The sequence below is a fragment of the Lepidochelys kempii genome, chromosome 1 (genome assembly GCF_965140265.1).
Source record: "Lepidochelys kempii isolate rLepKem1 chromosome 1, rLepKem1.hap2, whole genome shotgun sequence".
In the NCBI taxonomy this organism is placed as follows: Eukaryota; Metazoa; Chordata; order Testudines; family Cheloniidae; genus Lepidochelys; species Lepidochelys kempii.
The window spans coordinates 269,122,851-269,141,904 of record NC_133256.1 but is presented as its reverse complement, the minus strand read 5'-3'; the positions used below and the strand labels follow the sequence as shown (position 1 = coordinate 269,141,904).

At 41.5% G+C, this 19,054-nt stretch overlaps 1 protein-coding gene across 3 annotated transcripts in view; it reads left to right on the top strand.

Annotated features, from left to right (window-relative positions):
• Nucleotides 1–1,360: 1,360 nt before the first annotated feature.
• The window catches only part of CRADD (CASP2 and RIPK1 domain containing adaptor with death domain), a 95,603-nt gene continuing 77,909 nt past the window's right edge, over nucleotides 1,361–19,054 (top strand). Inside the window, exons 1-2 of one of the 3 annotated variants that reach the window (XM_073327543.1) lie at nucleotides 1,361–1,445; nucleotides 4,532–4,829. In XM_073327543.1, the coding sequence (XP_073183644.1) occupies nucleotides 4,532–4,829 (298 nt within the window). In that variant the 5' untranslated portion in view covers nucleotides 1,361–1,445. Of the gene's footprint in view, nucleotides 1,446–1,545; nucleotides 1,687–1,710; nucleotides 2,218–4,531; nucleotides 4,830–19,054 lie in introns of those variants that run through there. The other 2 variants (XM_073327542.1, XM_073327544.1) reach the window with 2 other exon arrangements.

The following is a 19,054-nucleotide window of genomic DNA, read 5'->3' as shown; positions in this document are numbered from 1 at the left end:
TCTCATTCACAGACTTGAAGATGCAATCATAGCACATTTATGCATCACTTCCCTCTTATTCCCTTTCAGATGTAGCCCTATCAGAAAGTTTTAGTACTAGAATGCAGACACCATTCCCACTCTCCTGTGTGCATAATCATTTCAGTGCTACAGCCACTCTTCCCATTACTTGTGAAACAATGATCATTCATTAAAACCTTAAAAAAAAAAAAAAGGAATTCCCAGCATTTTTGGTGCTTGTTTTTTTGTTGTAGGGTTTGTTTGTTTTTTTATTTTAAAACAAGGTTGCTAAATTCATCTCCATTCACAAAAACAGTTGTGAAAGAACATTACAGGTATAAAAAAAAAAAACCCTGAACACCCCAAAGTGAGTTTGTCCATAAATATGAATTCTCACTATAGTCACTTGGTAAATTTAGTAATACCAAACTAATTCTGGAATAGGGAGCCTTAGTTCTGTCTATCTCAGTTTAAAAGGGGCACTTCGAGTGAAAAGTCATGTGGTGTGAGGAAACATTTTGTTTTGCCTATGGACTCCATCCTACAATGCAGAAGGGGGCTCTGCTGTGCACATGCAATTGCAGGCTCACTGATGGCCCAGATCCTGTAAAGACATGTGCTTACTTAACTACTTGCCCTCATTGTCGTTAATGGGACTACTCACAGTGAGTAAAGTTAAATATGTGTGTGTGTTGCAGAACTGGAGTCTGTATTACTAATAATGACATCTTAGATTTTTAAAACTGACAACATTTTAAAAACTCAATTTGCTTTTCTCTTACTATGTTGTTTACTTTTTTGAATTTCCCTCAGTTTGGACAATCAAGTCAATTTCACCTTTGTTTACAGTCAGTTTAATTTGTACATTTTTAGTACTGCATTTTTTGAGTTGTAATCACTGTAGAAGTTTGTTTAAAAAAATTTTCCATTGGAATAAAACGTAGCAGCATTTGTAATAAAGGAAGGTTTTCTTAATTTGTGCAAAATCTAAATATTGAGCCAAACTGTTCCCTTCCAATGGATTTTTTGATATTATAATTATACTTCTATAGATTTTACAGTTTGCTATTGATTAAAATTAAATGACTGTACTTTAATGCATATGCACAATGGGGCAGAATTAAGGTTACATGTTCAACCTTAACTATCACAGTTCTGACTTTTGACCATTTTAAATAGTCATCTTGTTTCATGGATGGACATATGAGCACTGTAACAAATCAAGTTGGCTGCTAATGACAAAGACCAATCTTCCCCCCCCTCCCCCCCGGCAGAAGTGCTCTGTGTAGCTAGAAAGCTTGTCTCTCTTACTAACAGAGGTGTGTCCAATAAAAGATTTTGCCTTTGCACTGGGACTGCTAGGGCTACAACACCGCTCCAGACAAAGAACAATCTCTCAGGGGTAGCGATTACAACTCATGTTACACTTACATGGCATGTTCTAGGTAAGTGCTCTCTGCTAGTCTAACACTTGGGAGTGCCTGTGTCCACAACACTGATGGCTGCTGCGCTTTCTACGGCAAAGCATTTGACCTCAACAAACATGGCTGCTGCATTTCCTCTGGAGGACTCGTCCCCTTAAGAAGGATGGAGGCAGGGCATTTCCTGTTCAGCCCTTTTGCCTTCAACAAAGATGGTGCCTCCAGCCCCGGGCCGGGAGCGTGTGTAATCCCCGGCTTTCCGGCTGTAAGTACGCTTCAGTGAGCGGGGAGAGAACGCCGGCTCCGCAGTGCTTTCCCCAGGCGCTGGCTGGGAGCCCTGCTGCCCCTGCCCTGGGGGCTGGCCTTGCACGCTCCTTTCCTCCGGCCTCTTGTCTAGCCCGCTTCTTATGATCTCTGCACCTTTCCTGCTGCCCCCAGCGGCGCTGGCTTTGGAAGATCAATCCAGGCACTTACAGGCACACGCACACACCAAGGCAGGTCCAGCCATGGTAGGCTGTCCTCCCGCAGCAGCTTCCACAGGACTGACGCATCCTGCTACCGGCTCAGTTTATAGTGATGTGGTGGCTTTGCGGAGACACGCAGTGCTGCTGTGATTTATGGTGCTGCTGCTGCTGACCCGGGTCTCCGGTTAGCACGGGAGGCTACAACGCTCCTGCCTTGCACCCCTCAGGGCATGAGATCCACTCCTACCCAGCTACCGTAGCTACGGGCTTTGTCCTGTCTGTTTTACGGACACACGGCTGTGAAAAAACAGCCAGACTCAGTCTGATGTATAGTAAGTGTAATTTGTTGGTGGATTCCTGTGTTGCTAGAGTTAAATTACCAGCCACCCCAGAACCCCTGAGACAGTTTCATCTCCTGCGGAAAAGCTATAAAGTTCTCAATGAATTTCAGGTGGCGTTCTGGAGCTATGTGTATTTACACAGTGTCTGAGACAGTAGCCGCATATATCGATTCAATGAAACGACAAATGTCTCCCTACAGCTTTATGACATTATTCCTCTTGCATAAAGTAATCATGAGGAGGGGGGGAACCCTAAATCTTACCTGCTAGATTAGATGAGCTACAGAAAATACTAGACGTGCAGCGCGAGTAATATGAATGGCAATAGCCAATCTGTTTGTTCTTTATTGTAATGGATGCACCTGTTTTCTAAATTATGTATTGATAACTTCTGAAGTGTGAATCTATGTCGTTTATGGAGCATTTTCCAACTGAAAAAGCTGGGAAAAACCTTCCAGCCCTGATAAGATAATAATGAGGCCGTTTGGAGTTAATGGCTCACATCATTCCTTCCTAACCAGGCACTAACTTCCCTATTGCAACGTGCCAGGAGTCCTAGGGATCCAATCCAAATTATTATTGACTTGCAGAGAAACCAATTAATATAATATCTATTAAATCCGGGGAAAAGCTAGAGTGTTTATTTCAAAGGTTAAATAAATGGGTATGAGGAAGCTAGTCAGAGCCAGATTTTCAACTTTCACTTCTAGTGTGCTTCCACATCAATGTATGCATGCAAATAGTGATTTCCCCTGTGTCTATAGCAATACCAATGTGCAAGTCAGGGACTGTACAAGTACCACTGAGTTAGTGAATGTTTCTTAGTCTGGTCCTGAAATTGAAAAATCACAAATATTTAGAAATACTTGGGAAATTTTTGACTTTACTGTAACTTTGGTCTTCTTGCTTGGTGGACAGCAGTTTTCTGTAATAGGGATGATGTGGTGTTTCTTCTCTCTCTTCCCCTCCACCATCACTATTATTTACTTTAAAAAAAAAAAAAAAAAAAAGCCTCCTCTAGCTTGATCTTGGATCCCTTCCAGACAGTGGTTATAGTAGATTGGAACAGGAGGGGGAGCTCTCACTGCAACAGTCAGGAGGGGGAAATTAGTGAGAAAGGGGGAGCTCTTTGCTTTTAGTTGTGCTCCATCTTTAAACTCTCCTTCTAGGCTGATTTCACCTCAGGAATGGATCATGGTAAGTCTCCAGGTCTTCTGCTTGGTTCCCTGTCTAGCGCCTTCCCCCTCCAAATATCTAGACTTTGGGAGCTCTCTTCCCAGCCTGAAAGACACTGGTATTTAAGCATCATTTAAAAACACAAAGGGGTTGTTGGTCCTTTGTAAATATCTAAGACATGTACACACCTCACTCCATTTCCCCCTTCCCCCAGCAGCTCTTGGCAAGGATCAGGACTGCTCATCAGTGCAATCTTGGCTCCTCTAATCTCTTACAAACAGCCTGAGTGGCCTTGGCTTTCTGGAAGGGAGCCATGTGGGAGGGGAGTTGTGGAATGTTATATGCTGGGAAGATGGGTGTGTGTGCGACAAAAAGAGTTCAACTGAGGTTGAGAGGAGAGGAAGCGAGAGCAGCACTAGCTTTTTCTTCTCTCAGGAAATGGTTGACTCCATGCAAAAACTGTCTTTCATATAGGAACTACCAGGTTAATCCTTGAAATATTTTGGTTTATGGGGCACCAGGAGTGTTTCTAATGGGTGTCTTGCATTGAGTGTACACCCAAGTAATTAAAGACAACTAATTCTATTGTTTTTAATACAAGCTGAGCTGTTTCAGATACAGAAAAGATCTTGAGCTCTTTCCTTTTAAATCCTTTCGCAGTAAGTCTGTCCTGCCCTAATTCTCAGTTTTTCACTTCCTGCAAAAAAAGCAATTGACTCAGAAACATGCTATTTTAATCTCAAGGCCCCAAGCCTGCCAGTGATCCAGCTGCATCCCTGTTCCAAGGAGTTTACAGGATTGTGGCCTTAGTGTTTCAGTTCTGCTCCCATCTAAGTCTACACTAAGGCAAACACACATTAACTTCAGTGGGAGAAGGATCAGGTCCCAAATTCATGGCCCCAGGTGCAGTCTGAGAGGTAAGAAATCAACTCGCAGCTGAGGCGGTACATGAAATCCCAGCAGAAAAAAAGGTGTCTGAGCAGTGATATATGGTTCCCACTTTGGCTGATCAGAGGGTGGTTTTCTTTTTAAACACTTTGAACAGTAAAATAGCTTTCTTTGATCTTAAAAACTGAAGCATTTTAATATCTCACGTGTCCTGCTTCTTCTCTCACACGCCTCGTGACAGATGGATGCCAGAGACAAGCAGGTTCTGCGTTCCCTGCGGCTGGTGCTCTGCTCAGAGGTGCTGGTGGAGGGGCTCATCATTCACTACCTCTACCAGGAAGGCATTCTAACAGAAAACCACCTTCAAGAAATAAAGTCCCAAGCCACCAATCACAGAAAAACCATGATGCTTCTAGATATCCTTCCTACCAGAGGACCCAAGGCCTTTCGGACGTTCTTAGATTCCTTACAGGAGTTTCCATGGGTGAGAGACCAGTTGGAGAGAAAGCGTAAGGAAACTATGGCAGAGGATCTTGTAGGTAAGACCAGAACTATCACTGTGGTTTTGACAGGTTTCAGAGTAACAGCCGTGTTAGTCTGTATTCGCAAAAAGAAAATCCACAAGTACTCCTTTTCTTTTTGTGGTTTTGACGTTGGCTTTGATGTTAGTAACCAAAGAGCTGCACTTTCTTGACTGTGTTGATATCATCATTTGGGATGAGAGAGGCAGTGCCATGTAGACCTGATGCATGGTGCCCATGGTTGGCCACAGACCATATTTCTTGAGAGTCTGCTGAGTGAGAGGAAGTAATGCAGATCCTGTGAGATGAGCAGAGGCTAGGCTAGGTTCCTAGGTCCTGATAGGCAGCCCAGCAGAGGGGGGAAAAAGATGAGCGTTGGTTCAGGAGGAGCAGAATCTGGAGGGCCCAGGCAGGAAAGAATCAGGGGGTTAGAAGAGTCGTCTAGGCTAACCCCCTGTCAAGATGCAAGATTTGTTGTGTCTGAACCATCCAAGAGAGATGGCTATCCAGCCTCCTTTTGAAAACCTCCAGTGAAGAAGTTTCCACAGCCTCCCAAGGAAGGAGACACTAGACCTCCTGGCCAAAAGAGGACTCTGCTGTAAGCTTAGGAATGGTGTTAACTAGCTGAAGAACAGGTCTATAAACCACCTCATCAGTCACAAGGGTTCAGTCCATAAAATATATGTTGTGTGCGTGTGTGTGTTTTTTTTTTTTTAATAGGGGTTTTATTCTGTTTTTTTGTTTTGTTTTAATGGATGGATATTTGTTAGCTTTTTTGTTGTTTACTGCTTGATAAACTACCTATAGCATTACAAGTAGACTCCAACAGCCTCTATGGAAGCATAAAAATATGATAGTGACACAAGAACAGCTAAGAATGCAGCAGGTCCCAGTGAGATCAAATGTACATTAGTGTTTAGTTTTAGGAATGATGCAAACTTGATTTTGGGTTTGATTCTCATTTACACTAAGGCTGCTTTTCCCCCACTTTGACAGTGTAAGGAGGTGTAAATGTACGTTTATGTCAACTTTAAGTACCCTTTACGCTCCCAGAGCAGTGTAAAGTAGGCCTTGGTGTAAATGGGACTCATGCCCTCCATCTTAAATATCTAGGACCAGTCCCGCAAACCTCCTGTCCATTGCTCAATTACAGCAGGACAAGGAGCTGAGAGACATTAAAATTGCACAAATTTGTATTCTAACCCTTAGTGTCTTGACACTTACCAGTATATTTCCAAAACCTTCTACTTCCAGTCTGAAATTTTCTAGGGTTCAGCTTTGCTTGAAAGTGATTAAAAAAAAAAAAAGAAAAAGTATGTATGAAATTATTCAAATATTTTTAAGTACAAGGAGAGTGAATAAAATGCACTTCCCTCATCATAAAAAGACACTGGCAACATTTTTTTAACAGCTGTAGTGCCAAAATGGTGTGAAGTTAGCAGGGAATTAGTCCTTACTTCCGAGCCTTTGAGCGTTTGGCTGGAAACTGGCCTTGATTTGGCCATGTTACAATGCACTGAAAGAAAAATGTTCTGTGCAGGTAAGTTTTTTCACAAGATTTTTCTCTCTACACTTGTGAAGGTGCATAGCTAAGGAAGGCTACACAGCAGGGGTGCTCCCAGCTGATTTAGCTACACAGTGATGGATATTTATTGAAGGTACTCAGTGAAACTCCTCATTCGCTGCACATCTTACGGGTGGAGTAATCAATGAGGCAAAGCAAAAAACATTTTCCTCGTTTGTTGTGCACCTTCAGCATAGGCCTGATCCAAAGGCAATAGAAGTTGAGTACATTTTTCTACCTTGACACATTTCCTTTGTATTGTATAAGGCAGTGTTTCACAAAAGTGTGGCACTCGCTGCCCTGGGAGGAGGTAAAGGGCTAACCTGGTGGGTGGGGAGAGCAGGGCTGTCCCTACGGGGGTGTGGGGCCCGGGACATAGGCACCAAGTTTCTATCTGCTGGGGGGTGCTCCCACCCCCGGCTCTGCCCAGGTCCTGCCCCTACCCCACCCCTGCCCTGCCTCTTCTCCACCCAGTTCTATCCTCTCCCCAGCACCAAGTCCAGATGCTACAAAACAGCTGATTGGCGGTAGGCACTGGGAGGGAGGGGGAGGCACCGATTGACGGGGCCAGCTGGTGAGCGGGAAGCTTAGGGGGGAGGGGAAGGTTGGTAGGGGGGCTCCTCCTCCCCCCTCCCTGCCCGCTGACTCCCGCCTCACCTCCCTGCCCGCCTCCTCATGAAGCGTGGGTCCCCACAAAGCGGGGGGCCGGGGCAGTTGCCCCAATTTGCCGTGCCCTTGAAACGGCTCTGGGGGAGAGGGTGCAGAACAATGTAAATTTCCCCCGTGGTGCCCTTCTAACATGGTGGGATTGAAGTAGGATGTGCAATTGGTTTCATTCTCTTGAAACTTTCCAAAGTTTGGAAATGAGCTAAGGTGGAAGCAGCACCATTCCTAAAAGTTACAAGATGCCACAAACGTGTATCTGAGTTTTGGGGACGGGGAAGGGGCATGGAGAGGAAGGAATGATAATATATGGTGGAGGTTGAGAACCATTATGTGATTAAAGATTTTTGAATGATTCTTTGACTTACACCGGTGAAAGTGCATTGGTTCAGTGGTGTTACCCCTGATTTACACCCATGTAAGTGAGATCAGAATCAGGTTTTGTATCATCATACATACATACCGGGAAGTAGATTTTTAGCATGAATGTGCAACTTTAAATTTTGGTATTTCTTGATTTTATTTTTTGAGTGCTAAATTTGCACAATTTAACATTCTCATCATATTCCATCAAAAACACAGTCACTTTTTTTGCTGGACCTGTGTAGACAGCATTTTATGCTTTCTCTCTTACTGCAGAAATGGCTCAATAATGTTCACCATTTATTGAGAATAAAAAACATATATAATGGGTGGGCATGAGTTGTATGAGCTATAATCACAGTGTGTACCTGCAGTATTAAACAGTGTTGAAAAATGCCTCATTGCTCTGACCCATCATGGTAATATTTTTGCTTGTTGTAGATTAGTGGTATATACATTTGCTACTTATTTATCGTCTGAATAATCTTTACAGTTACATGCATTGGACCCTCAAGTATGTTCAGCAGCATCATACAGTTTGATATTAGAAGGACAGTTGCAGATTCGTATTCTTTCTTGGATTGTTTTTTTCTTACAGTAAATAGTTTGTGACTAATGTATTTTATCTATGTACATTATGTTGTTTGGTTTCAAGTGGTTGCCTCTGCTTGATATTCCTATTGCCAAACTCTGTGTGTAATCTAGAAAAGGGCTCCAGACTAGATTAGTGTGCCTTTTTATTTTTATTGTAGCAACACGGAATATGAAAACAAGATAGCAAGCAAATAGCCATACCTGATATCTGATTCTGTACTGCAGGAGTCCGAGAACAGAGCACCCATCGCGCCTTAAGCAGCGGATACCCTTAAAATAGGATGCTAACTGTGGTGACCTCTCCAGTGCTGCTTGTATGCAAACAAAGACAGTTTGGCATGAATAGCCTTGTTCTGTGTTTTTAAACAACAAACATTCATTTCTGTTCCATTTAAAAGTCTAGAAAGAGAGAAAAACCCTACGTTTGCCAAATGAAAAAGAAGGAATTGTTAGAGGAGAGTATTTTCCAAGCTCATTAAATGAGTATCAAGAACCATGAAAAATAGAATTATCCTATTTAAATTATATGACACTATATACATTTAAATACTTTGTACTGTTTAGAATAATAAACTTTAAGCTCATCTAGAATGGACTTTTAAGGAGTTTAAACACAGTTCCTGCTAAAATGATTTCTGAAGTGGTTTGGCTGGCCAATGTGGAACCCTTGAAGTATAGTTTTTAAATGTGGGTTTGAAATAGTATGGAATTGTCCACACTGGTTGGACAAAGCACGTTAAAACTTGGAATGCTGGGACCCTACTTAAACTGACTGTGGAATGGTTAAAAATCCAGCATGGATGGGGGTCAAAGACTCATTTACTGTTTACAGCTGTTTGGGTGATCAGGATGGATAGCGCTGCCACTGACTTGTGTGTCCATGGGCCCCAGTCCAACAAAGCATGTAAGCACATAACTAGTTCTTGCTGACTTAACGTTAAGCATGTGCTTAAGTGCTTTGTTGGATCAGCACCTATATTTCTCTGCCTTGGTTTCCCTGTCTGTAAAATGGAGATAAGATCTTACATTGGTGTGAGGTTTAGCTTGTTGGTATTTTTAAAGTACTTTGAGATGATCAGCTGAAAATTGCTTTAGACATGCCCCGTATACTATAGCTAATGTTTCCTTAAATCTGTTATGAGAATTTTAAAGAAATTATGTTTTTATTTGCCAGCTTCCTAGTTCTTTCTGGCCTGAAACATGCAGTCTCTTCCTGTTAGGTAGTAAAGACAAAAGGTATTAACAGAACAATTGAATATTTTCCTATGTGATTCGTAGTCATGGAGGAGATTAGTTTTGTGGCTAAGGCACTGGACTGGCACTTAGGAGATGGGGTTCCTACTCTAAGACTATGTCAGACATTCTGCATAGTCCTGATAAATCACATAATTCCTCTGTTAAACCTTCTGTAAAATGGAGATAACAGCACTTCCCTCCTCTCAGGCTGTTGGCTGATGTTTGGGAGCTGCACAGATCCGATGGGGAGAGACGGGGGAGGGACAAAGATAGATTTTGATGAGATGTAAAAAGTATTCAGGAGGGGCAATACCACCAGTAGCAAAATGCTCTGCAGATCTCTGCAATCTATGGTTGCCTGAAGTTCTTAATATATTTCTACTTCGGTGTTTTAGGTACAGCAATTCACATTGTTGGGCATTGCTTCGTTATACTAAAATCTTGATTGTTCTGATGAAATGACGTGTAATGTCTTATTTTCACTTTTTGAAATTTCTCTTGTAATAATTATGGAGTATAGAAAACAAGAAAGTACTTTAAAGTGACTGATTCAGTTCAGTTAGGCCATGATTAAGGAGAACATTTAGGCATGTGTTCAACTTTACCCATGTAAATAGCTTCATTGCAGTCAATAAGGCTTCTTGTGCTTCAAGTTAAAGCACATGTTTAAGTGCTCTTTTGTGTCAAGGCCATAGTAGGTAAGATCCTGAGCCAACTCCTTTCAAAGTCAATAGAAAGACTCCCACTGACTTTTGTGGGAGCATCATCTGTGAATCATAGTTTGTTAATGACAATATGTTTGAGAGAATCTGTCTAAATGAAAAGAACCTGCAGTATATGTATTTAACGTTATTTACACTCTGATCATTTGAAATTCATTTTATGAACCAAATCCTTTATTAATAGGAGAAATGCTTACCCATGGAAATAATCCCACTCAAGTCAGGATTTACCTGGATTTTGTTGGCTCAAGCCACATAGCCCCAAACTGTGCAAAGCTTGTTGGCATATAATAATTTGTTCCTTGAAGGCAGGTTGAATTTCATAGCTGATCAAGATTTGTTGTTGATCATATTTAAGACTGCTAAATTCAGTGTACTAGTCTCCCCCCATCCAAAGAAGCAAAAGAGTGAACATTGTTAAATATCTTGCTAAGCAGAACTCTGAATTATTCAACATTTTGTTTCACTAAATCAACCTCATTCTATCTCTGACTCAGTTAGGAAATGCATTCTGGTGGTTTCATGGTCATAAAAGAGTGCTGCTTCAATTACTGAGAAGTTGTTTTATTATTTTTCCCCTTTCCAAGTAAAAAAATTTTTACAGGAATTTTAGAAGAACAACTACTATTATAAGATTTGTAGTGAGGTTTTCTAAAAGCTCTATAAGTGTACTCTAGTGGACTGAGTAGCTGTGGAATAGAAGCCAGGAGTCTGAGTTTTAAACAAGACTCTGCCACTGACTCATCGTGTAGCATTAGGCAAATCACTCTGAGCCAAATTATGTAGTGATGTACAGCTCTTATAACTCACTGTGATTAGTAGTGGAGTAACTACACAGAATATAGCTGTAGGTCATTACAGAATTTGGCCCTATATGTCTGTTTGGTCATTTGTAAATAAATACAAAAAAATTTGCAACACCTCTGAGTTTTAATAACATAAGGGAGTCAGTTAACTGACAATTCTGCTTGGAAATATTTTACCTACTGTTGTTACTAGAAACACTAAAAGGCCCCAGTCCTACGACTACATAAGAAAGGGGGGTATCCCCACTGCATGCTTGAGTTTACGTATGTGCGTGCCTGTAGGTATGGGATTGGGGGGTCTAAGATTGCTAGACCTGAAAGACATGAGAAGAACAATATATTTTTCTCTCCCCGTCCCATCCCGTTTGTTTACTTTGGGCATTTGACAGCCCTTTGTGAATAGTTAGTTTCCTCTGTAGGTTTTTTTGTTTTTTGCTTTTTGGTTTTGTGTGGATATATCATATGGCAACAAACTTTTTTTTTTGCCCCCCAAACGGGAAGGTATGATTGTAAAGCCAAAAAATCAGCAGAGAGATTCAGAGTCATGTAGTTCGGTTGCTAAGTTAAGTTGCTGATGTCATTTCTTGTTTGTAAAGTAGCTAGGGTGAAACAGTTCACCCCTGGGTGGAGCACTAGCTCAGGGCTCATACATCATTTAAACACGCAAGGGGTGAAGTCCGGGGTGCTGGAACAATTTTTATAGTGGGGGTGCTAAGAGCCATTGAACCAAACTGTAAACCATATATATGATGGAAACCACTTTAAGCACCCCCTAGTTCCAGCACCTATGGGTGAATATCACCCTTTGAACAGAAAACCCACTATTGTGCTCAGTATTAAGGACAATCTAGTAGGGCTATTTTGTAAGAAAAAGGCTTTTTTTCTACTGTGGACAATGTTATGGCTTTGTCAAAAGTGTAAATCTTCTATATAATGTTTATGATGCCTATGAAAGGCTACAGCTGTTGGCAACAAAATGTAATTCTTTCTAGGAACAGCAATCCGTTACCCAACGTGTGTTTATACAGAATGGAAAATGCATGTTAGGGAGGGGATTTGTTTGTTTGATAGAATGTTTTTGTATTCTGGTCTCTGTTCAGGAATGTCTTCTCTTTATTACATTTTTCTCTATATTTTAGATGTTTGTGTAAAAATTTATTTCTAAAACCTCTTTTAACCCACTTCTCTTCAGTTTGTTTTTTGTTTGTTTGTTCCTGGAAGAACCTGGCGTATCAAAACAGATAGAAGTCTGAGGCTGAAGTTGGACTTGTGAAACAGCGATTGCTAACCTGCTATATTGGCTTACGTTACTGAATTTTGGAGATGGAGTCAGATTGTGTTTCTTCCCACTAATAAAGGAGGTATTTTCTAATGCATGGTCTGTTTGCTGAAGTGTGTGATCAGCAAATTGTGTTTGGGTCTTGGAAATTTGGATGTATATTTTTTTCTTTTGAGTTGCAGTTTTGCCTTGTGTGGGATGTGTGTCCTTGTATGTATTTTAGAGTTTTGGATAAAGCCTATACATTTCAGAAAACAAATTTGTTGCTGGTAAAGATCTTCCCCAGCTCTAAAGTTTGTTCTCCACATCAAAACTGTGCGTGGGTCACACACTTTGGGAGAATTCCAATTCAGGACCAGTCACATTTGGGCTTTGTCAGGTTTACCTTCTCTCCTTACTTTTTGTGGGATGTTGCTGCTGCTAAGTACTTCTCACCCTGTTCCTGCCCTGCCTTGGCCCACCCATGGGGTAGTCAATGTATACCTTCAAGTCAATGGCACTGCTATGGGTACTCGCATGGCCCCACAGTGTGCTAACATTTTTATGGCTGACTTAGAACAACGCTTCCTCAGCTCTCGTCCCCTAATGCCCCTACTCTACTTGCGCTATGCTAATGACATCTTCATCATCTGGACCCATGGAAAAGAAGCCCTTGAGGAATCCCACCATGATTTTAACAATTTCCATCCCACCATCAACCTCAGCCTGGACCAGTCCACACAAGAGATCCACTTCCTGGACACTACAGTGCTAATAAGCGATAGTCACATAAACACCACCCTATACCCGAAACCTACTGACTGCGATACTTACCCACATGTCTCCAGCTTTCATCCAGACCACACCATACGATCCATTGTCTACAGCCAAGCTCTAAGATACAATCGCATTTGCTCCAACCCCTCAGACAGAGACAAACACCGACAAGATCTTGATCAAGCGTTCTTACAACTACAGTACCCACCTGCTGAAGTGAAGAAACAGATTGACAGAGCCAGAAGAGTACCCAGAAGTCATCTACTACAGGACAGGCCCAACAAAGAAAATAACAGAACGCCACTAGCCATCACCTTCAGCCCCCAGCACATCAAAGATCTACAACCTATCCTGAAGGACAATCCCTCACTCTCAGATCTTGGAAGACAGGCTAGTCCTTGCTTACAGACAGCCCCCCAACCTGAAGCAAATACTCACCAGAACCACACCACAAAAACACTAACCCAGGAACCTATCCTTGCAACAAAGCCCATTGCCAACTCTGTCCACATATCTATTCAAGGGACGCTATCATAGGACCTAATCACATCAGCCACACTATCAGAGGCTCATTCACCTGCACATCTACCAACATGATATATGCCATTATGTGCCAGCAATACCCCTCTGCCATGTACATTGGTCTCTATGCAAAAGAATAAATGGACACAAATCAGACGTCAAGAATTATAACATTCAAAAACCAGTCAGAAAACACTTCAACCTCCTTGGTCACTCAATTACAGACCTAAAAGTCACAATTATTCAACAAAAAAACTTCAAAAACAGACTCCAGTGAGAGACTGCTGAATTGGAATTAATCTGCAAACTGGACACCGTTAAATTAGGCTTGAATAAAGATGGGGAGTGGATCATAGAATGCTAGAATATCAGGGTTGGAAGGGACCTCAGGAGGTCATCTAGTCCAACCCTTTGCTCAAAGCAGGACCAATCCCCAACTAAATCATCCCAGCCAGGGCTTTGTCAAGACTAACCTTAAAAACCTCAAAGGAAGGAGATTCCACCACCTTCCTAGGTAACGCATTCCAGTGCTTCACCACCCTCCTAGTGAAAAAGTTTTTCCTAATATCCAATCTAAACCTCCTCCATTGCAACTTGAGACCATTACTCCTTGTTCTGTCATCTGCTACCACTGAGAACAGCCTAGATCCATCCTTTTTGGAACCCCCTTTCAGGTAGTGGAAAGCAGCTATCAAATCCTCCCTCCCCCCCATTCTTCTCTTCCGCAGACTAAACAATCCCAGTTCCCTCAGCCTCTCCTCATAAATCATGTGTTCCAGTCCCCTAATCATTTTTGTTGCCCTCCGCCAGACGCTTTCCAATTTTTCCACATCCTTCTTGTAGTGTGGGGCGCAAAACTGGACACAGTACTCCAGATGAGGCCTCACCAATGTCAAATAGAGGGGAAAGATCACGTCCCTCGATCTGCTGGCAATGCCCCTACTTATACAGCCCAAAATGCCATTAGCCTTCTTGGCAACAAGGGCACGCTGTTGAGTCATAAGAAAGTCATAAGATGAGTCATTACACTAACTAAAAACTATTTCCCCATGCTAATTTTCCCCCTACTGTTACACCTTCTTGTCAACTGTTTGAAATGGGCCATCCTGATTATCACTACAAAAGTTTTTTTTTTCCTCCTGCTGATAATAGCCCACCTTAATCGATTGCTCTCGTTAAGAGTTGGTATGGCAACCCCCATTTTTTCATGTTCTGTGTGTGTGTGTGTATACCTACTGTATTTTCCACTGCATGCATCTGATGAATTGTGCTTTAGCCCACAAAAGCTTATGCTTAGATAAATTTGTTAGTCTCTCAGGTGCCACGAGTACTCCTCGTTCTTTCAGGAAACAAGGTTGGTCTTCTCCTCAATGCCTATCTTGAGATCACAAAGGGTAACAGCAGGTGGTTTCCTTCTCTCACTGACAGGCATTAAAGTGGTGGGGACAGTAGGGTGTGTATTCTCTCTCTCCTGTTTCTCCCCCACCTCTCCTCTTAATTGCATGGTCAGGTGGCAACAGGGTTCATTCCTTCTCTCTGTCGTCTCCCTATAAGTGCTGGAACTAGGAGTGTGGGGGCTGCTGCCACACCTCCTGACTTGAAATGGATTCCATTGTATACAGGGTTTACAGTTTGGTTCAATAGCTCTCAGCAACTCCGCTATAAAAATTGTTCCAGCACCCCTGCTTCCCCCCACATGTTTGGAGGAAGGAGGTGGGCTTTGGCCTCACTGGGTTGATCTTTGTCAGATCAAGAGCATTCTGTTTAGCGCTACATTGTATGCCTGAGGGCTGTAGGAAATGATCCTCTCTCTCTGTTGAGAGGATCAAGTGTACTCTTTTAGGAGCACTTCCCTACCTCTTCTCCACATCCCAAACCCGCCTGAAAGCTAGATATGACATTCAGGGCTTTGACTTTGGTTCCAACTGCAATGAGATATGTGAAATCTGACATTACGATCTGTACATGCACTCAATAAACATTTATCGTGATATGGACAAGTGACTTTCTTAGGGCTGCAGGGTGTTCCATTTGAATCATGTTTCAATTTAGTGTGTGTGAGTACAAACTTACGATCTTTTTGTAGCTAAAGGAAGTTTGTTTTGTAGCTTTTGTTTTATGTAGTTTCAATAAGCAGCTGTGTTTACATTTCTGTCTCCCTTTGAAAAGCCTAGAGCATTGACAGCACCAATAAGAGCTTAAAGAATGTACTGTGCTGTCTTAAACTATTTCCTCTAGTTAAGTGACCGGAAAGATGTAACCATACTTGGTCAACTCCAGAGAAACAGATAAAAATATTAGTTGGGGGGGAGGGGAAGAATGATGGATTATTTGTAATAAAGTAAATTTAGTGATGAAGGGTCCATTTTGACTCCCCTGAAGGCCTTTTATGTATCCACAGAATAGGTACAGCCTGGGCAACAACAATGCAAGCTTCCTCACACTGTCCTATCATCATCCCTTCACGCTGTCTTGGAGGGTTTCCTCCCAGGATGAGAGGGAGGATACTTACAGTGTGCCATTGTAGTCAATGGGAGTTGGATGAGGACCTAATGCTTTAATCCAGAGTTTAGCTGGTGTTGAAAACAGGAAACTTTTTGGGCTAATGGATGTAGTAGCCTTGCCCATAAGCACAAGCTGTCTTGGTACCATGTTTCTTCCTCCCAAAACATACTGTGCATATTTATATGGTGGCAGTGATCTTACAAAAAAAAATTAAAAGCTTGCTTCTGTTAAATTTAAGAAACAAAACTCTCCACTTAAACTATTGTACAGTGCTTCTCTCCCCCCATCAGATGTATCCATTTCTAAATAGCTTGCAGATTGTATTACCTATAATTTTCCATCAGACTGTGTTTTCATAATACTGTCTTGGGTCCTTTTTCCTTCTTAGCTTTCACCAAAGCTGTTGGGCATAAAATGATAAACTCATGCCAGAATCTTGTTTTATTTTAAACAAACATAGGCCTGTGTGATCCTGGGGATCCATTGTTAACTTGCTGCCAGTGTCTCATTGTTGCTCTTGTCTTTAATTGGATATGGAAAATGAGCCATTGAAAATTATTTGGATAGATGGCAATAATTACATTAAAAAAAAAAAAAAAGATTAAACTCTCTCTTTAACCACCTGCTCTTAGAGACTGATTAAGGTAGCAAATGAGCCTGAAAAGGCTGGAAAAAGTTACTTGGTCTTATGCATACATACTGCCACATCCTTGATACTAATATCTACGCACACAGGGGTCAAAGTGACCCAGAGAAGTCCTTGCTCATGATTTTCTGGAATTTATTTCATAGAATTTTTCATCCCCAGTATTGAATATTTTCCTTCGTAATGGCCAGCTGTTGTTTCCACCTCCTTCTGAATTGCATGGGGTACCATCTGATGATGATTTTCATCTTTGTTTGTATTCCCACTGCTGAGAAAGAGGCAACAGGTCTTCTAAGTAATGAAGAAATTCAGTTTGAAAAATACGAAATGTTGTGAATGCTGTTCCGTTTGTTTTAAAAGCAAGCGTATTGTATGTGGGTGAAAATTCAGGGATGCTCTAAAGCTGACTGAAGCCAAGGAAAAAACTGCCAACTACTTCAACAGGCATTGAGTCCAAGCTCCTATGGCAACTGAAAATTGTGCCATGTATCCTGGGGTGAAATCCTGGCTCCATTGAAGTCAATGGCCAAGCTCCCATTGACTTCAGTAGGGCCAGGATTTCACCCCTGGAGACTGCTGTGGTCTGTTCATCCACAGAACAGATACAGCACAGGCTTCCTCGCACCAACACGTCAATATGCCACCTTGACCTTGCATGTAGAAAGACCATCTCTAAGGGTGAAAGGGTGTTAATAATTTAGTTTATAGACCCATTCAGTATGTGTTCTCTCTCCTGAGGTTGTCAACGATCTGACAGTCTCTCATCTGAGAACTGGACTGAGGTCACAACTCATTTGACACAGGTCACCGAGCTCCCATAAGGCAGTAGTAACTTTGGTCATTATAAACCTGGACCCCAAGCCTGCAGTGCAGTCTGCTCTCAAGTTCAACCCACCCCTGCCACTACTCTTTTTCTGGTTCTTTTTTATGTATTTTTAATTCAGTTGGTTGTATATCTGTGATTAAAAAAAAAAAAAATTAGAACAGATACCCAAGTGTATTTCACCTCAATCGCACCAGGATTTGATTGCAGTTTATCCTGTTAGTACTGTGAACGGTTTATATGCAAGGCTTTTTAAAGCAATCATTATCTATTTGGCAGTGATTATGTAAGCAGAAAACCTATCTTGTTGCTTCTATGAGACATTTTTCTGATGGGTTGTTTTTTCTTTTATTTTGAACTTTTTTCCTGATTCTTCTTTGTCTGTAAATAGATTTCTATCAACTCATGTACTGACACGTTGCCAAGCAGTTATGCATGTACTTTGCAAAGCTCTCTTAACTCGTAATATCTAGAGCAGAAGATAAGACGTTTTCAGTGTTCCTTCATATTTGCCTTTTAGGGGAGCAGCTGGTTTGATTTTTTAATTTTTTAAGGGAATCAGTGTTAAAGCCATGGGGCTGAAGGGAATAAATTGCCATTAATGTACCTTTTATTCAGAATGCTCTTTAATCTCTGCATTTAACCACCTCAAGTGGGATTTTCAAACTGATCAGTTGGCCTAAATCTGCTGCCATTAACGTCCATGGGAAAGCTCCCATTGACTTCAGCAAGGGCAAAGTTAGGCCAACACTGAGCGCTTTTGGAAATCTCACCCTTCATTTGTAATTTAGTGTGTGTAGAGATATTTAATGAACAGCCCAGTTCCTCTCTCTCCCTCTGTATCCACAGCAATATGTAATACAACATTTGATAGGAGGAGGTGAAGGGATTTAGGTTATGGCAGGTATGGAGTTAATTAATCAAGTAGCGAGCCAGCCCTACACTTTTCTAACCAGCTCTAGTTGCAGGTAAGCCTCATTAATAGCAGGCAGCTAATTCTCTAAGTAGCAGTATATGAATCCCCAGGGAAAGAGCTGCAAGAAAAAGAGGGCTGGAGCTGAGAGGAGAACCAATATTTTTCCTCCCTGTTGTCTGAAGAAAGCTTCTACGTATACATTTATTTGCTATCCTTGATAAAGCTGTTATTTTTACTTGGCTATTTAAAGGAGCATGACATTTACATTTACTCCGTTTTAAATTAAACAAATCACACAGCTGTCTGTATTCCATTTCTGCCACCTCCTGCCTTAGATTATTTCCCCCTTTTTATCCTCTAGCAGTGATTGTATGCTCATAACTATCTGAAATGTTCACCTTCAGTGCAGTTTTGTTTTAAAAGCAAGCTGAGTTCAAAGACAATGTTTTATGTTATTGTAGGAGCTGGTAGACCCTTTTTTTATAGGGGAAACTAAATAAGACCCTGATCTTGCATTTAGATCCACTAGCACTGACTCTAAAACTGTGTGGTTACATTTTATAACAGTTAGGCTTGAAAGGATTAGATTTTTATCACTAAATGTCGGTAAATGTCTATTTCACTGTACACTTTCAACCAACGAAAAAAGTTCTATATTAATCCAAAATTTACACATAGACAAAACAAGAACAAATGCTGCTCAAGAAGTTTGATTTCATATTTACTTTGTATGTTTTGACATGTGATGACAATTTGTGTTTTAATGGTTTATAAAGCTTTAACTTGAATCTCAATGTCTGCTCTTATTAAATCATTGTCTGACCCACCCACCCCCAGTAATTTCCTAC